Here is a 20518-nt window from a genome sequence, read left to right as displayed (position 1 = left end):
ACGCGCCGAAGAGCCCGCCGTGCCTCCCGCCAGGAAACACGACCATTTTCGAGCCGGCTCCTCTCACCAACAGGAAGCGTTAAAGATAGAACAGCCGGGGCTGGGCGGGGGAGATTAGGAAGCCGAGCATCTTCTGAGCACCGAGGGCCGCTGCGGGGCCATTCCCAGCCGTGCCTGCGCCCGCTGCGGTGGGAGCCGGGGCCGTGCTCAACCTAGCTCCGGCCCGCATTTTTACCTCTTCAAGTGAAGAGGGATCAAACCCTTCCGTTGGGAGGGGGAGCACTAAAATGATCCAGAGTAAAGCGGTCAGTGATGCACCTTTTCAACTAGCACTATAAATACCTTCCCTTAATTACAATAAGAAATGGCTAGAAACAATAGAAGAAAACAAAAACCAAATCAATAAAGCTTTAATGTTGCCCCATTAGCCATGTCATTGCCTGATGAGCTAGCTCTAGAGATTGGGCCCCAGTGCTCAGTTAACAAAGCCAGACCTGACTTTCCATGTGTTTTTTGCCTGAAATTGCAGTAGCTGTTTCAGGGAAAAAAAGAAATCCAGACATTTTGAAATTACTCAGCACCACAATATGAAAGGAAAATTCTGCTTAAAGGGAAGGGTGTTTTTTGTTGTTTTGGTCCAGTAAATTAATGTTTTGCTTGCTCAGAGATTGCTGTCCAGGATTATATGATTTGTGTAACTTACTATAACACCACACCCTTGTCCTGAGCTGTGTGCAAGTAGTTTGGCTTTTGTTTTCAAATTGTTTCTAGCCCTTGAGCATTTGAAGAAAGTCTTTAAAATATTAACCAATACAACTGTCATCTTCCTGTGTTTCCAGACATTTTACAATAGGAAACAAAGAACAAAACCCTGCAACAATAGCTCAGAGGTATGAATTGCCTCATTCATCTCACTGGAATGTTCAAAAACATTAACTATTTTTTGACTGATTCAGCAGAAAATGTGCTGGCAGATAATAAGCTTATGCCTGATCCAGGGGAGATGCAGGGACTGAGAAAGGTTTTATTTTTCAGCACAGCAAAGTAGCACCTTTCCTGAAAGGAAGCAAATACCCTTGTTGATGGAAGAGGCTGCATGAGAAGAGAAATTCTGACATGGCTTAAAGGCAGCTGCTGCCTTCCTCTCTCTTTACTGGCTTCAAAATGGCACACGGCTTATCACAGACTAATTCTGTAAAAAATTAATTAGCAATTAGTGCCCACTCAAACATACCACAAACTAACACTGCAGTCCTTAGGATTTGACTGGGAAAGGCCCAGGATTTCAGTGGGGGGGGGGTGTTTTAACCTCTAGTTTAACACTCAGAACAGGAAAGGCAAGGTCAGCACCACCGCCTGAACTGCTGTTGAGACAATGCCATCACTAAAACAGAGTTTGCTCCAATGCCTGTTAGAGAATGCTGATGTACTAAAAGGCCAGTGAGAAAACACAAGGCTCCACCATCATTCCACTGTCCTCCCACCAGGAGTGGGAATGAATCACCACTTCCAGCCTAATTCTTCACCTTGTGCAATATTATCATCACAAGGTTATGGGAAAAGAGCTGCTTCATTAATAGACTGTAGTGCTTGGTGACAGAATATTTCTGTATTAATTCAGAACAAAGTAAATCTATTATTTCTGCATACCCCATCACCCAGTATCAGATCCTTGAGGAGTTCAGTAGCAGCTGAACCAGTGAAATTCAGGTTAACCATTCTAACAAGGACTGGGAAGCCACATGTGTCTTAAATAAAGGCAGCATTAGACAACTAAAGATTAATTTTTTTTTAATGGAACCTTTGACCTTTATGAGCAGTATGTAATTTTAAATAAATAGAAAACACAGAGGTGAAAAAAACAATCACAAAAGTTTTAAAAGTGCCAGCTTTCCCCCCTTTCCTTCAAAGATTTCATGATACAGAGAGTTACATGGGCCATTTTGGCTGAATTCAAAATAATTTTATGCAAAGTAAAGCCTAAGTTATACCTCCCTTCCCCACAGACACAATGCCCACACAGTAATCCAACCATTTCAACAAACTTCTAGAAATTAGTGCTTTAGCTCCTTTACCCCTGCTCTGCCACACATATTATCAGTGGCTCTCAGTTGGCACAAACACGGAAAAGTCTGTTTTTAAAAAGTCAACAGAAGAACACTTAAGTAATCACCCTGTTAAAATTATATTAAAAGTACATCTTGGGCTCAGGTTGATTCATCTTCAATATGCTTTAAAATCACACCTAACTGTAAACAAAAGTGCACACATATGTCAATGCTGATCAGCACTGCCTCAGCCAGGCACTTTGAGGTGGCTGTCCCTGAGCTGGGCTGAAAACTCAGTTCTGCAAGTTTTACATTGCTACAACAGAGTGACCTCTTCAAAGACAGCTCAATCTGTGGTTTCCTGTAGTCCTTTACAGAGAGGTCCCTCTGATTTGAAGCAGTGGTTGCAATCATCTCAGGGGATGTTCAGAACAGCTTTGGTAATTGCCTGAGTTGTTTCACATCAAGAATGGTGCCAACAGAATTTATGCTGTTTGACTGGTTTAACATTTCAAGAGGTGGAGTATGTAGATTTCCACAGAAGGCCTGAGTATCTCCTCCATCTTTCCTGACAGGTTGTTCAGTGAATTCAACCCTCCCAGGTAACAATCTGGTTTTTGATTTTAAATCCTTTAGGAACTGAAATGAGTTTTCATCTGCTTGATCTGTTCTGGGAGGAAAAATTTCATTTGTAGTATTTCTTAAACCTGGGCTGTTTAATTCTGGTGGAGAAGTATTAGTAGTCAACTCTCTGCTGTGACTTTTTAGGTGAACGAGAGGTCTTCCATCCATTCTTTTGGATAATTCAGCCTGGTGGCTGAAGCTGTCCAACACAGGAGTACAGTTCTTGTCTGGCATGCTTTTACCAGTGCCAAAATTGCCATCTTGAGCCTGCAGTTCCTCTTCATCTTCACTGCTGTCATTGCCCTGTATCAGCCCATATCGCTTCATGTACTTCTTGGTTGCAAAGGACATATTGTTGGGTGAAATTAAACTCAGACCCACCATGCTCTTGTCCATATTTGTTTGCAAGATGTCTTGGAAGGAGAAATCTGCAGGAGGGTTTTGGCCTGAGCGACTGAGAGACAGTCGGGATAACTGATTTTCACTGAGATATTTGAGTGCTATAGCATTTGCTTCCATGCTCAGATCAACAACATTGGGACACATGCTGACACTGGCAAGTGACATGGAATTTAATCCAGGCACCACTGCTTCTGGACTGATGCATGCCAAAATGCTGAAATAAAACATCAAAAAGTTAGCTTAGCATTACAGGAAAAGCATGAAGTTCACCATTTTGCTCAGTGTACTGATTTCTCCTTTCTTCTGAACACCACAGCTCCATCAGGACTGAGATCTTATCATCTGCACATACTGAAAAGCAGCTACCCACCCCCACAGTATCCAAACACTGTCAGAGGATGGATGATATTCCCTTCAATACACAGCACCCTCATATGAAGAGCCACCCATCTCTAGCAGATTAGAGAGCTGGTTTTGCTTTTAAAGCAGATTTGAGCTCTTGGTCTTTTCTCACCAGTGAATGTGACATCATGTGTCTGATCCTACAACTCTGAATTCTACCATCCAACCCAAACTTTACAGCTAGAAATACAAGCCCAGTGACTGAGACCAAGAACATCTTTCCCAATGCATGGTAATCCCAGGATTTTTACAGAAACTCTGACATAGTATCTGTTTCCAGAAGCCTACAAGGTTCTAGTTTTTGAAGTATCTTCAAATGGGAAATGTTCATTTGTTCTGTTGCCTGATACAGCAATTTCTTGTACATATATATATATATATCTATATATCTATATCTCAAATGTTTAAAGACTGAATGAACAAGCTCTGGTACACCAGTAACAGTTGTAAACCACTGCATTTAGTTCATACATCATATACTAGTTCACAAACCCAAGCTCCTCATATTAAGAGGCCTCCTATTTCACTGAGCACAAATTCTGAAGTTTGCCCAGGGAGAATAAACTGGCTCAGAACAACAACTACTTATGCTATGGAGCTGCACTGTTGTTTCCTTCTCTACTAAGCTGTGGACCTTTTCTCAGAATTGTTTATCAGTCTTGAAAGTGGCAGAAGGAAGAACTCCACCCCACTCCCCAAGTTTGAAGAAAAAAACCCCAAGAGTTCCAGTTTTGCCTTATGGGCTCACATATTAGCATGTTATTGACATTAAAAGAACACTGACAGACTGTCCAGCCAGGAAAGTAGTCCAGAAACTCCAGAAAAAAACCCAATAAAATACAAGTAAAAAGGAGAGAAAAGAGGTTAGAAACTGTATGACTGGAAACAGCTTTTGACACATGGCTGAAGAGAAGATTAATTAGGAGGTGGTTAGATTTTTTGTTTACATAATAGCTACATCCTAGGACCAAGAAGACAATAAGGATGAAAGTGAAGCTGTACCAGGCAGTCAGCCTATGCCTACACAGCTACACAAGTAAATTCCTGTGCCTAAAAACCCTCCTTCAGAAGTTACTGCTCTGTTCCTTCCTCTGTTTCAACAAGAGAGTTTCCCTCCCCAGCACTTTCTCTGTGCAAGGCACAGTCCCCACAGTAACAAGCAATTAGGAGAGAACCAGTTTTGATTAGACACCAAAGCCACAATAACAATTTCACATATTCTGGTAAAGTGCAAGACAAAGGTTAAGAAGCAATGACAAAACACACAGCTGCTTAACATTCAGTCTCCCAAGTCCAGAGTTTCTCTAGAATACTTTGACACAGACCAAAGAACTGCCAAAAGCTTCCTTGTTATTCTAGGGACCTGCATGCACAATGCTTTAAGAATCACCAGATGCTCTAACAGCTAGAGCTACTTGTATTATATTTAAATAATCTGAGTTTTGCTAGCAGAGCCCTTAAACCTATCTGAAATGCCCATAGCACGAGGCAGCGTTTCAATTTTGCAGAAAATGGAGATCAAGTTGCACCCAAATCCCAGCGGCAGTGAAAAGAGTCTTCTCTTGACTCATTGAGCCAAATCTTCATTTTCAGTTGTATCTACACATTACTGTTTGAAACCACCAGTATTTTACCTGGCATTCTCCACTTTGTGTGTATTTTCCTTCATATTGCCAGGTGAGTCCACTGTCACTCCAAGACTCCTCAGCTGTTTGAGTGTGGCACTAATGACACTCTCTTTGTCCACCCCTCCTGTGTCAGTTTCTGAAGCCAATTCTGCTGCACCATCAATATCCTGACACTTAGGACCATCACCATTAACAAATCCTGATTTTAAAGGCAAGTGATCTTGCTCTTCTGAGGACTTCAAGAGGTGGTTTACTTGGCCCTACAGAAAAAGGGAGCAGGGAAAAGACCACATGGCAAAAACATCATGACATACAGGAGCTGTCAAATACCAAAATCCTGACTTATTCTTACACAACTTCAAATACAACTTGATGGATTAATAGCATATTCTGCTAAAGAATGAAAATTCAGATTCAGTTCAGATGCAATCACTTAAACTCACAGCAGTGTAGTCAAACACTAGAACATCTTACACTTCAAGCTTTCTATAAGAGTCTCTTCTGAATTTAAACACATCACATACTGATACTCTTCAAGATTAAAATATCTGCCCTTTAAGGGACTTGAATGTAAAATGCTGTGTTATTTTAAAGGCCACTAATTTGGAAAGTCATCAGCGGATATCTTTGAATTAAAGAATTATTATTTATTAGGTAACAGACAGTACTCCAGGTATGCATGAAAGAGAACTACAAAATAACCACTTAAACATTAAAAAAAAATTGAAGAACCACAAACTTGGAGCCTTCTGTAGAGCACACTGTGAATCTGAAAACCACACGCAGTTTTCATTCATGCCAATACCACATCATAACTTCAGCAGGGTGCTGTTCTGACTGTTGCACTCAGTGCAGAATATCAAAATGTGCATGAATTACCAGTAAGTCCTGGTAAAGCTTCTGCTCCTCTGAGGGCTGCAGAGGCAGCAGCGAGGTGGGTGGCTCAGAGCTCTGCTCACTTGTTACCACCACCTGGCTCCTGGCTCCCTCCGATGGCTCTTTCTGTAAAGACACACTGACATTTTCTTCCAACGATGAACCACGAACAAGTGCTTGGGAAAAGTTTCCAGTTCTGGAAGAGAACACCAAGATAGCTACATACTTCCTTGAAACAGCAAAAGCATCATTACCACTACACGTACTTTATTTTTTCATGAGCATCAGAGCAAGAGAATAATCAAGTACTGCAAACAGATCCTAACAGGTTTTAGTTTGCTTGCTGCTTGAGGCTTTGCTCCTTTCTGCAGTCACTTTCTTTCAAAAGTCATATGAGGACTGAGAAAATACACCTCCAAGTGTGCAACTACAACAGCCTGACCAGGTTTTCAAAAGATGATTTCAAAGTGGCAACAGCATCTCTGGAGTAGTCAAAACCCAGTGACACACTACAACTTAACCTTAAACCAGATGAAGGGAAAGTTACAAGCCTTTAGGAACGCATACCTTCCGTATGCTCTGACACATGACATTCAAAAAGCAGCTTTTACCAAGCTACATAACTTATCATGGGATTCCTGTGGCAGTTTAAAAACCTCTCAAAGACAGTTACAAGTTACAAGTACACTGAATATCACAAACTGAGAACAAACACCTAGTTGAAATACTTTTCAGTGAGAGATGTGAAAGAAGAGCTATAAAGGGTAAAAAGGGTAAATACTCTGAATGAGTTACAGCACAATGCTCTGCACCCCCCTCAGTTGGTCTGTGCATGGCATAAGCCTCTGGAGACCAGACATATCAATACTACTATCATCCCAAGAAGATCCTTAAACGACCCTCCTCCCCCTTCCTGTTCCTCCTGAGGAGACAAGTGTAAGATAAGGGAATTTCAGAACTCAACTGATCAATTGCCTGTGTTGAAAGCGATAAGATTTAAACCACGTGACATACCAGATAGTCAGTGTAGGTTATCAGCTACTGTTACACTAGCAATTATTCATCATTCCCAAAAATGTTCCCCTCCTCCTCCTCAAAGAAATCTGTGTGATGCTCTACATTCTTACTATAAGATACTTTACAGCTATTTTACAGGTTTATGAATCCAAGTTGAAGAGAATCTTAAGATGGCATTGTCCTAATACAATGTTCATAAGATTGATCTGAATCCATAATATTTGTGGTAGCAGTATATGTTTGCAGATAGTACTTTAATCAAGGACTATGAATAGTTAAGTTATAGCTTAATTACCATCATCTTTCTCAATTTGAATATTTTAGAAACCTAATTTAACTGGAAGGGTATTCCCTCGCCTTTGGCTTTTTATACTTAGACAGTATTAGATCACTAAAGTGCTAAATTGTTGAGCTATTCCTATGTAGAAATAGCATCCATATAGATAATTAAAAATATTTTTTAAATCACTTCCCAAATTAGTCTGAAATTAGTCACTGCACTACAAAGAATCTGAGCTTAAAAATAATTAAATTAACAGCAGTGAAGTCAGTACGTGCATGCACCACACACAAAGCAATTAGGCATAAAATAAACAGAAACTCAGGGAACAGCCACATAATCAAACTCCTCATCCCAACCCCTCAGAACTGGAAGGGTTCTGAATGCTGACAAGGAAAAGCCACTGTAGGAAAACAACTGACTATAGCAGCATCTCCTTTTCCAGTCAGGATTCAAGGTAAGAAAAGGAATGCTGCCAGCACAGTGCATGCTTTTGCAAGTCAAAGGCTTTTGCCATCAGCTGCTGCTGATAGGCAGGGGAGCTACATCTGCATCACTGATAAATGCAGACTCTAAGGGCAACTGTGTTTTGGTGAGCTGTACAATTCAAAGCATAAATAAAAAAAATCAAGAAGGGAGAGAACACAACAACTGAAGTCACACTATTTATAACTCCTGAAGAAAAAAATATTACAGAAGTAGTAACTTATGTAAGACAGTTCAGCCCATTATGTGAGCACAGTGTGTTTCTGGTTACTTACTGGGGAGTGTTCTGATTAGTTCCTTCTTCCACAAGGTGAATACTCTCTACAAAGCTGGGCATGTCAACCACCCTTAAGGAAGAAGCAATACTTGTATTACTTGCATCTTGTTCAGCATTAATTGAAATGCTTATGTCCTCCTTGGAAATCTCTCCATCTTCTTTTTTCCCTTGTGGTATGGAGTTGCCTTGTTTTTCTGAGGCTGTATTCCAAAATAAACTAGCACCTAGGACAAAATTAGAGATTTAACTATTTAGGAAAAGTCATTACTTTCTTCTGAGACCCTTTGGCTTTGTATAGCTAGAGGAATAATTCTCTCCCGTTCATGTTTCTTTCACCATTTGGAAAGTGATTTACTGTTTAAATCAGCTAGAAGTTGCCAAAACATCATTCAGGTGCCAGTTTTTCCAAAGCATACTTGATGAAAAGAAATGGTTGTATTAAATCATTTTAATGCATTGACCTTGAGCCTGTTTCAAAGTTTCCTCCAGACTAACCACAACACTTCCATGGATTTAACAGGAACCAATATGTTAATACACAGCTGTACAGATACAGCTGCATAACTTGCCTAACTTAAAGCAAATACAATCTCCTCTTCATGCATGATTTACGAACATCATCAATAATATATTTATTGGAACACTATTTGGCATAGAAGCTATTACTTTTCAGAGCAGTATATTAAATCAAAAAAGATGTGTAGTTATGCTTCAATAAGACACGATTTTAAATAGAACACCTTTCTAAAGCTATCAGAAAAATAATTCTTTCAGTGATGGCAATCAAAGACAAAAGTAACTTCAGCCTAAACTTGCAAGTAACACCTCAACAACTTAGATGTCTTTTGGATCTAGGTGAATGTTTGCCCAGCTTCAGCATTTCTGCAAAATATTTCCTCCATGTCCAAACAAACCACAGAAACGTCCAGAAAAAGTGGTGCCAGCCAGTCTGTTTTAAAAGAATGAAGCGTTACCTGTGCTCACAGCAACGCTCACACTTTTCCTCTTGTGTGACTGGGGTGAGGTCTGTGTTTCCATGGAAACGAGGTCCCCTGGCTTCTCTGGCTGCACAGCCTGGCTGGTGGCTCCCAGCTCCGAGGAACCCGCCTGGCGAGCCTGTGCTTCCAGTAAGCGCTGGATCTGTAACAGTCATCACAAAGTTAGGATATGGACAATAAAATATAAGCTGTAACAGGCAAAAGTGAATTCATTTGCTTCTGCTAAGATCTGGATTCAAATCCAAGCTGCACTGCCACAGCAGTCTGAACACCTTCCAGTTCTCAGCAGTGCACACAGCATAAATCAAAACACCAATTTTGATATTGGCAGAGCTAGCACAGAAGATCTTTAAGCACATTGGCAGAGGCAGCACCAAGACAACTTGGGTAAAGCCTATTTGCACCACACTTGCTGGAAGTGTTCCTCCCCTTTCATTCACATACAAAGCCTATTAACTGACTTACTTGCCAACTGTCCCTGCACCAACTTTGTATTAATTACAAAGCTAAGCAATTAAATGATAAAATTAAGGTTGCCAGGCAATCTTCTCTCTAGGATTTTCATCCACCCTGTTCACCAGTTAGTTTGCAGCTCCAGGGAGAAATACAGTAACAGTGAAAGCTGCATTAAGGAGGGGTTTCCCTCACACACAAGCCATGCTTTGGGAGCTTGATTTTACACACAGGAACTATACCAAAAACATATTCCAGCTGTAATTTTCTAGTTTAAGTACTGCAAACTTCCCTGTTTGTCTTGTTCATCACCAGCAGCAAAATTTAGACTCGGGCTCTTCGGCCCCCAATCACACTCTGCAAAATACAGGGCCACCAGATGAATCAAAGGGTTGGTATTTTGAAGAAACTTAACCTAGTAAGACAACAGAACTCAGCAAGACTCCCAAAGTCCAGTTTTCTAGCACAGCAACAAAGACCTGATCAATCAGGAATTGATGCAGACAACTTAAGTTTTCAAAGCAACAGCTCAGGGAGCTGCAGGCTTGAAGGTGGAAAAAGCAACATATGAGAACATTCTGTGCTACATCTGTATGTTTACAATAATTCCAAAGCCTATAGCCTATGCAGTAATTTTTTTTTTTTTTACACAGACAAGAATGTATATAGAAAAGCATTTCTATAGAACATGTATTAGTTTGCACTACAAACGGTCAACTAAAAATAAACCTTCATGTTATGGAAATACCATAAAAATACATGCAAAATCTAATTAGATGTGAGTCAAGTAATTTTTATTTAAGGGACACCAGTTGGTAGAGCTAATTGAGTCCCCTCTCCATGCCCAGACTGCAGCTGGTACGACAGGCTCCCTTGTTCCAACATGGATAGACAACAGTTAATTTAATCACTTTGGCAGAGGAACAATCAAAACATAATCACTAAGAGGGGAGAGGAGAAAGCTGACATTTCCACAAACCTGAGCTTGAAGTAATTTGAGTTGTCTGTCTTGCTCGGTAAGAAGCCTGTATGCATCTGGAGATAATCCCATCATTCCATTATCTGATCCTGCTGCAGGAGCAGGCGTGTGCAGGCACGGGGAGTGGGCTGCACAGCACTGTGGACTCGAGGAGCTTGCACTTGACGGCATCCTTATTCCAGGTGATAAGCCATTGTCAAGAGAACAGCTCCCTGTCTTCCCAGGATATTTCATGTTTATAGGGCTGCTTGTGGCATATCCTGGGTTGCAGCAAACATTTGGGCAAATGATATTTTGATGGAAAACTGTACAAGGATTTTGCTGAGCCATCTCTGATTGGATTTCCACTCCATATTTGGGGCTCATTTTACCAATTCCTTGCCATGAGTTTATGGGATTATACTGGAGAGAAGCAGGACACTGACAGCTGCATGCTGGACAACAAGGTGGCACTTGAACTGGCACCTGCAGGTCTGGTGGTTGTCTGCAGCTCTGTGGTGACAAAGCAGAGTTGTGGAGGACTGGCTGTGTGACAGCAGGAAGCTGCTTGGAACCAGATATTGACGTTCTCCTAACTGGAGGCTCTCCCTGTGGTGTGACACTTTCAGGATTTAACACAAGTTTTTCCAATGGCTTTCTGGGGTGGTGCACAGATGTATCTGGGGAAGGCCCACTACAAGGGGTTGAAGAAGATGATCCCGAACTTTTTCTTGATTGAGGGCAAGCTTTCTTACACTGCACCTGCTGCTGTAGTGGAGCTTGATTTCCTCTACAAGGCATTGAAGCTGGAATTTTCTGGCTTATAGGATTTGGTAATCGTCTCAGAGAGGGATCTCCCATATTAGCAGGAAAGTTCTGCTTGTCTTCAGAGTGCTGGCTGGGGTGACACGTAGATCTCATGCACCACTTCTCTCTAACAGGTTGATTTGGCCCTGTGGGTAGACTTTTAGCATTTGAAGTCCCCACAGGCTTAGATGGTTGTCCTGATTCTATGAAACTCCCATCCAAAATAAGTGACAGCTCTGGCACTGAAGGAAAAACTCTGGTAACCTGAAGGAACAATTACACACATGTATGATAATTTAAAACATTGTCTGCTCTTTGAATGCAGGATTTCCTCAAAGAAAACATTTTCATTTAAAATCAATATATGATGATTATCAGCCCCAAACCAACTACATGTTAAACACATTCCTAAATGATTGGAGAATCCAGGTACAGAAAAAGCAGCAAGATCTCTAGGATCATTCTTAAAGGACAAAACTCCTTTCATATAGCGCAACAGCCACGTCTGCCAAATGAATGCTCCATGTAATTCAGGGAATATCCATGTTCTGAAATGTGCTCCTTTCTAGAAATAGACTATAAGTTCCCTCTCACTATTCTTAGACCCAGGAGATAGTGGCAACAGAACATATTTTATACACAACTATCACATCCTTCTACACCTATGCTGTACAAGCGCTGGTATTTATTGTATTTGTACACACTTCAGCAGAAAAAGGACAGAGCAGCAGATCTTTCGGGTAAATGCAATAAAAAACCAGAAGAGCTTGCTGTCTCTGTCTCAAGACACCCTAGCTCTTCCATTCAGTAACAGTGAGATTCCTAAAGTAGAAACTACTCTCTCTGTTCCCAAACCATAGCATGGTACAGGAATTAAAGTATCTAGAATCCTGGAAAAATGGCAGGTTAACTAGAGCAGGAGTTGGGACTTTTGGTTCATTTCTTCACTGTTTTACCCTGCTAGCACTTTGAGAGAGAAGTTTTACACTGTCCAGTTCCCTTACAATGAGTTTTGCTGCTCTATCACATCTGAGATACCCAGAACAACTACTTGTTTAGTTACCTGTTGACTCACTGGGTGAGGACTTGGAATTGGTCTGGGGGATAAATCCTCATCTTCCACACCAGAGTCGTGATCACTTGCTGACAGCTTGCTGGGTGAAGAGCCTTGGGGAGGACTAAAACCAAAATAAATCAAAGTAAAAATGTTTGCTTGTCAGATTTGGCAGCAGTAACATGAAACTTGATGCATTGTAGATGGCACATTGAAAAACATGATTTTTTCAAGACGCAGTTGCTAACCACCTTCTCCCTGGTTAGCTGAGGAGATCACCCAGCAAACAGTTCTAAGATCAAATGATGAAAATACAAATACTGCTTTTGGGCAAGGAGATAAAAACCCTCTCTCCCCACAGCCTCACACAAACACACCTTTAAAGTGACATTCTAACAGCAAAGCACTGATTTATATTTAAAAGATAGGAGGTGCTACAGTGAAGATTGTAACATTGTTTGAAGGAAAATAAAGGCCATCTTCTAGATAAAAATTTGATGGATTTGACTGAAGTTCTTAAAAATCACTAGAGGTTCAACCTATCCAGGTCTTGAAGCTCCAAAAAGTGGGAAGAAAAAAGGAATTACCAACTCAAGTAGATTTCAATTAGAGATTTGCTTCAAAGGACAGATCTCACTTAAAGCTTAATACAGTGAACTAAGCCTCATCAGTGAGGAAGCCTTTTTAGAAACATCCATTGTATAAATTACAACCACCAGTACCAAGTAGTTTTTCTTGGAATACAGCCATCTTACTTGAAAACTATTAACTCTAGTGATAATAAAAAGCACATACACAGATTTTAATGCAAGAAAATGTATGTACAGCTAAACTGACACATAGCACAGAACAGATCAAAAACGTCATCCAATAAATACTTCATTTTTGCATATAAATGGCATCTGAAAGATTTACCTTTTGATTGGTAGTTTCTTGCAAATTCTGCTGAAGAACTCAGTTTCTGCATTTTGGTTTTCTGCACTCAACTCAAACTGGATAGGATTCTTGTCTGATGGTTCAACATTCTGGAATGAAGTGTTCCATATTTGTGAAGCAAGAAACCTTCAAACTTTCAATCACTGAGGCACTACTTCCAAAGAAACAGCTTTAAGGACATTTATGTGATTATTTGCTGCCTGTCCCCTACTTTCAAATTTTTCACCACTGCAAGGAGGCAGCCAACTTCCCTTTCTGTTCAACACTGTTTCCCTGCTACTCTGTAAAGTAGTTGGGCTAATTATAGCCATGAGCAGATGCTTCCTCACTGTAACTGCTCAGATACTCCTCCAGGGCTGTCACCACTACAGGAAACAGCAAACGTTCCTGTACTGTTTCACACACCACAGCTGGGCAACTCCTGAAGACAACAGAAGTGAGCTTCTGTGGAGAGATCTGTCATCTTCAGAAAGCTAAGCTGTCCCTAGGCTGAAGGTAGAAGGCAGCCCTGAAAACAAGGAAATTCAATTGGGAAGAGAACTGTGTAGGACATGTTACACTCACTGCTTCTCTGACAGAGCACAGCAGCATTTATTGAGCAAATTAACAACTCAGCTTCAGGTTCTGCACAAGCCTAGGAAGATACATTAGGAACTGAGATTTCCTCGAACTTCCCAAACCTTACTAGCCATCTCCCAGACATGGTGTCAAATTCTTTCAAAGAGTTACTCTGCACAAAGATAAAATTTGATGAAATTAGCAACCACTGAATTCCTTTTCGCATTCAACTTCAGGCAAAGCACGACTCTCAGCTTTGCTCTCCAGCAAGCATCACCCAGAGCAGCTGTCAGATGTGGCCAAGGGGCACAGAGCACACCAGACTAACAAATGCTATAGGAAGTCTGAGTCTCTGCTCAGAAGGCCAGAAGGTCACTAGCAGGAAGGAACACTAACCAAGTACAACACAGCACAGTACATTTGAAAGACAGATCCTTAATGCTATTAGAAAAGTGAGCAGTGCTGACTTTGGAAGCAACTTCTTAATTTGAGGGACAAACTGAATTTACAATAATCACCAGGAAAAAGCAGCTTTATAGAGCTACATCATTTTCAAACACTGCAGATCCATTTGGGTCACATCATAATGACTAAGGCAAATTTTACCACAATGCAGCAGGAAAGCAAGACACTTACTTTGAAGAGGTGAACTGTTTCATGGCAAGTTAGGATCTGAAACCCCAGCTCAGTCTGCCCACTGCATGGAACACACTCATAAAACTCTGGTTCCTTGTGTGTCAATGAATAAAGCACAATAAGAAAACTTCCAGATTCTGAAAAAACCCTGAAACAGAAGAAAACCACATCTTTAAATAACTTAAACAGGAAGGAGGCCCTTAAATTCTCAATACAGTGAGCAAATTTTCACACAGTTTAGCAAACTGGTGGATCACATTTTGAGTGGTGCTGAGCTATAGATAGTGCAGATGGATTTATGACCGTAGCCACATGCAAGAAAAGTAGAGAAATGGGAATAATTTATCTCCTTTGTATTTCAAACCTTTACAATCACTTAGCACTTTAAATGAATTCCTGGAAGACTTTAAGCACAACACAGAAGAAAACATCTGTAAGAATGATACTGTGTTTTATTTTCATTTTAGTTTTTAATTGAAGATGCATTATAAAGACACTTAGTGACTTGGTTATCCCTAAACATTCAAAAAACATTCACTAGCAAACAGATTTTCTTTTTAAGGAAAATTATATTGAAGCTCTTTTTCTACAAGTTGAGAATAGTGAGTAACAACAGTCAGCACTTAAAACAAGTCCAAGGATAATGACAATAACGTGTGTTTCCAGGAAAAAGTAGAACTACTTTCAGAACAGTTTTTCTTTTTATAGTCCTTGTAACATGCTTGTTTGTGGGATTTTTTTATTTGTTTGCTTTTTCATTAAGTAATATATGTGATAGAAAAAGCAGTAGAAACAGGATGCTTGAAAAACACATTCATACAACTTCAAAATTATACTTACAGCTTAAAGAGTTAAAAACGTATGATGCACAGATTAGGCAGTTAGCCTGCAGAGGTTAATGCTGTTTGCATGGTTCATCAAATCTCCCTAATCCATGATGGAATCAGTGAAAGTTAATGAGAGTCAAGCATCTAACTTGCCTATCTAATAATCTAATTGGTCTCTTATCTGTGTTTGGACATATTTCAGTTGTTAAGGAAAAGAAGTCTATTTTGTAATTGCAGACACATCTGTTCACCAAACGTGGCTGTATTTCATAATTTAAAAACAAGTGTGGTCAATCAGAAGTGCTTATGCATACAGCTTATTTCAAAGTCTCATTTACCTGAGGTGCAGTTTCAAACTAGGAATACCTGAACTCTCTCTCAGCTTCCATACAGATAAAACTTGGCAAATATTACAAGTGAAAAGATGAAGAAAATGAGGAATTATTATTCACTAACGTCACAATGAAAAAATACCCCAGAATGCAAACACGCTTACAAAAACTGAACATTTAACAGAAAGTCATAACAGGACAGCAGAGGCTGCAAATCAATATGCTTCAATATGTTGGTCAGCCACAACCAGGAAGAAAACTTATCTCAAAGAAAATACCCCTAAAAAAGTTCAAAACCAAAACCCCACCACTGTTTAAACTACTGTTTCCTGCTTGTGGCTTCTTATTTAAACTAAAATGCAGTGACCTTAATGATATTAATGTTTACCCTCTTCTGACTTTGAGATATCAGCTCAGCTTTACAACACTTTGGTCACAGAAAATTTTTGTGCAGAAGCCAAAACCAAAAAGAACATTTAAGCCAGACAGCCTTACCTCTATACAACCTATAAATCACAGAATTTCCTCAAATATCTTTGAGCAGAGCCCATGTTGTCATGCAATTCTGTGGAATACTTTTTTAGGCAGCCAATAGCTTCTATGTTTTACCCATAAAAGTGACTTGCCTTTCTTGAATTGAAGAACTGAACAAATATCGCAAGCAACAGGCCCAGACCTGAGGACTACAGATATGAGTAACTCCACTCAGCCACCTAGAAATAAGAAAAAAAATCTAATTAGAGACAGTTCTGTTGCCAAGTTTTTGCTATGTAATCCCTCAGATACATCTCAAATCAATGTGTGTATTAATCTGGACAAACACTTACACTCCAACTAATGGCAGAGCATAAGCCTTGGGATCAGACTCAAGAAGCAAAAGCAATTTCCGTGTTTGGTCCATAGTAAGGTAGCTGAAAGAAAGCAAAAGTTGGGTTTTTTTAGTATTTTGGAAGGCAGTTTTTCAGGGAAAAAAAATCCTGAAGAGATAAGTACAAGTTTAGAAAATACAGTAAGAAAAGAAGTTTGAGAAAAAAAAAATAAAAATCAAAACTACTCTTACTCCACACACTTACAGCAACTCCCCAGCTTTTCATCAATTCCCTGTGTATCAAAGGGTCATCAAGGACAAAATTTATTTAGTACTATTTGCAGTATTTTAGTGAATACTAGAAGTAGTATTCATAACAAATCCAGAAGTACAAGTCATGTTAAATTTGAAAAGTAACCTTTAGAGAGGCATTCGTAAAGTCCCTCTCCAAATAAAATGACATTCAGTTGCTTCAAATTATTTCCCGGATCTATCCTTAGTTCATCCTACTAAATTAGTTACCAGTCAGAATGATGACTCCCCAATATCATCTCAGAAGCACAATTAACAAAAAAAAGCTTTGGTTTGCATTCATCTGATTTTCATTGTAGGGCAAGCACTGACGTTGCTTAAAAAGCTGGAAGCTGTTCATATTTATTATGTTGATTAGAGGTGTGCTCCCCTGCCCCAGCAGGAAGATCCTTTCACTGAAGCCAAAAGCAAGAACTCCAACTGAACCAGTTAATGCTTTTGCTCCACCCCATTTCCTGTTTCTTGTTCATAACTTCTAATATAGTTCCAAGGCCAGAAAACATGTTATTTTTATGCCAGTTATTTTACTAAAAAGCAAAGTAAAGTTAAGATCTCTCCTACCTACCTCCTTTAGGAAAGGCAACAAACTGACAGGCAACTTTGACAGTTTTAGCACCACCCGTTACTCACCCACATTTGTAAGTTCCTTGAACTTGTGCAATATTCATAGGACTGTTCAAATTTCTTGCTAGAGCTGTTGGAATAATTGGGACAGACTTCACAGGAGTGTATTCCAAAATATTCGCCACAGTAAGAGAAGCCCAGCGAAAATTAAAATGCAGGTTATCCAGGTTTTCTGTGAAAACAATGTGAGCTCTAAGAGTGAGCAGTTTAGAAAGATCCAGAGATTCTTTACTGCACAGACTCTGCTGCAGACCCTAGAAGTAAGACAACAACAACAACAACAACAAAAAAAAAAAAAAAAAAAAAAAAAAAAAAAAAAAAAAAAAAAAAAAAAAAAAAAAAAAAGTTAAATACACTAAATTATTTTCACATGATTACCATGATTCAAGATGTATTACACTAGGAACTCAAATTATTCACCACAGCTACTATTGCAATAGGTACTATACAAAAAGCCATTAACCCAGGTCTCCAAAGCTCACTGCTCTACTGAATATAATGAATGATGCAGAATACACTTGAAAATTAGCTATGCACAGCTTAGCACTGTTTTATGATATATTAGAAAACCTGGGGTTACTCAAATTATATAAAAATTAATACAATAACAGACAACTAAAAGGCTCAAACTGATTTGTCAATGTTTTCTTTCTTGCATTCAAGAAATTTGTAATTTAACATCTGGATGTATCATCATGAGAAAGCTCATATGTGAAGCAAGCTTAATTTGTATTATAAAACACTACACACTACAGCAGCTACAGGGAAAAGTTTACATGAACAGAAAGTGTATTTACTAGATTACTTGTCTACAGCACAGAAGCAACAGGCACACATTTCAGCTATGGCTGCTAAGCTACACAGAGCTTTACACATTTTGGGTGAGTCACTTGCCTAGCAACACTTCAGCAGCAACTGCCCAAATACAGCAACTCATGAATGACAGTTTTGAGGAAAAAAAGAAAAAAAGCTGTTTTCTCTTCTTAAAGTAACTCTGCTGCTATTACTTTTGTTTTGCTGGTTAGACCAGCTGAAAAACTTTGGCCAATCAGCAAGATTTTAATCCAAGATTAAAGACTGTGTGATCCTTAAACACCTGTGAGGTCTAACTGATTTCAACAGTTTCCAATACACTTTGCAATGACACTCAAGCAGCTCATTTCACACAATTACATAGTCTTGCTTCAGCCATACCCTTGCTGTGCTGGAAATCAAGCCCTGTGCATAGTCCAGCATCCTGCCTAGCAGACAGTTCCCTGTTTAAGAGACCCAAAAGTTCCTAAGAGCTGCTTACCTTGAAAGCCAAGCTGATATCTTCAGCACTGTGCACTGTAATATTATCTGAACAAGGTCCCCAGGCACTAACTGTACATGGAATCAAAAAGTCTCCAGGAAGGGATGCAGTTGGAATTTTGCCCGATCCACCAGCAACCTCTCGGCCAGGATCAAAGCGGTCTATTGTTAGCGTTATGCCTTCCCCATCTTCAAAATAAATAAATAAAGTTAGAGTCCAAGGGCAACAACTCAGGCTCCTTAATGACAGCTTAACCAACCAAACAATATTGCCTGTCTACCTCATGTTTAGAATTACCTTCATCTACTGCCAAGGTCCCAAGCAAAAAACAGGAAAATGATTTCTTTTCATTCTGCTTAGCATGGCGATAGGCAAGCCGCAAGGTTTTCTCCACCACAGATAGTTTGGGGTTTCTAAAAAGAGACAATAAGCAAGTTTAAGTCATAAAATCTTTTTAATGCTTGTTTTTAAAAAGTATCCCTTATCCATATGGGAAGAAAATGGAAAGAAATTTTACGTTACTTTAGACTGATGCATCGTCAAGCCACTGGACTGTGTTACACAAAGGAAACTCAAATCTTTCCAATGAAAATCCCTATATACTTATAGCAAACACACTGCTTCCTCTTTGAGCCTTGTCATGCAGCAGAATCAAAGGATAAAATGAGGCTTTGCATCACATAGTCCATAATTTATTTGAACCTTTAGCTTCCCCGAAAAGGTTACTGATACCTGTAATAGGTGATGTGTGCGCCAATGACATCACCCATGGGGACTGGGTCCCAAAGTGCACACTTGGACAGAGGGAAACTGAAAGGGACCATCCTTTTGGGAAAAATCTGGGAAGATCATAGAGATAAAAAAAAAAAATGGATTAGGGTACATAGTTATCTTACAATGTTTAAAAGAAGGAACAAAAGCACGACACAGTAAGAAAACCAAGCTCAGGATACATAAACTGTTGGTACTTTTTTTGTTTCAAGTCCAGGCCAACAAAGCAGAAACTTTGTCCTACAAAGTTGTCAGAGTTACGAAGTCAACACAGAACTTTTATTGTCCACCTGACGGTTTCTTTGTGGAACCTTGGAAGATGTGTAGGCCAAAATACAAGTTTGCAGACAAAGCTTAAGGAAAAGCTGCTCTGAATATAGTTTAGGGAAAAAGAGAGTTATCACTAATTAGAAACTCCCATGGCACACAAAAACTGATTTAGCAAATGTAACACTAGATCAGCTTCCTAAAGCCCTGTTTCAGTCTTGGGATTTCAAGTGAGCATTCAAACCACTTAAAATTTGAAGACTTCTGAAATAAAGCTCTGGCTTAACTCAAATAATACAGTGCAAAACTTGCAGTCAGACTTCAAAGAGCCCTGAAGATATCAGCATGTAATCACATTAACTTATTTACACGAGCGGGATTAGATTTTTTTGAGGTGCCTAAACAAAGTAACACACAAAACAATTGACAGCCCATATAATTTGGCAAACACCTCAATACCTTTTAACAAATAAGCAAGAAGTCTCTTTGTAGTTATCTCAAGCATGAAACTTTGCCAAGCAAAGGTGCTTCCTCTGCATTTCCACTTGCCAGGAAAGACCTTTATTTTTAAGGCAGCCCCCTAAGGAACTCAGGCCCCTCTCGTGTTTCCAGCGGCAGTTAATTAATTCCCATGAATAGCCAAATGCCCAAATAATCCTCAAACTTAAGCCTATAAAAGAGGAATGTTTTTTAAAGCCCCACTGTTTCCATTTGACAAACACGAAGCTGAACCCCACTCCCCCCCGCCTCTCTAGCTCTTTACACCCAGAGCCGCACTCGCAGAGGGGCACCGGGTGCGGCGTGCCCGGCGGGGCTGGGGGCGATGCGGGCCCTCCCGGCGCC

At 39.8% G+C, this 20518-nt stretch overlaps 1 protein-coding gene across 1 annotated transcript; it reads right to left on the bottom strand.

The window, feature by feature from the left end:
- Window positions 1–1774: 1774 nt before the first annotated feature.
- Window positions 1775–20420, bottom strand: STIL (SCL/TAL1 interrupting locus). The gene is made up of 15 exons (XM_017743559.1): window positions 19370–20420; window positions 18935–19050; window positions 18638–18825; window positions 17350–17597; window positions 16427–16510; window positions 16226–16312; window positions 14441–14588; window positions 13226–13335; window positions 12320–12434; window positions 10471–11520; window positions 9015–9180; window positions 8039–8264; window positions 5984–6176; window positions 5111–5364; window positions 1775–3288 (listed from the first exon to the last, which is right to left on the bottom strand). Exons 1-15 carry the CDS (start codon window positions 19459–19461, stop codon window positions 2475–2477), a joined length of 3891 nt encoding a protein of 1296 aa, XP_017599048.1. The 5' UTR covers window positions 19462–20420; the 3' UTR covers window positions 1775–2474.
- Between the last annotated feature and the right edge of the window lie 98 nt (window positions 20421–20518).

Source organism: Corvus brachyrhynchos, unplaced genomic scaffold (assembly GCF_000691975.1).
Source record: "Corvus brachyrhynchos isolate BGI_N302 unplaced genomic scaffold, ASM69197v1 scaffold48, whole genome shotgun sequence".
NCBI lineage: Eukaryota > Metazoa > Chordata > Aves > Passeriformes > Corvidae > Corvus > Corvus brachyrhynchos.
This window is presented reverse-complemented; position numbering and strand designations above follow the sequence as displayed.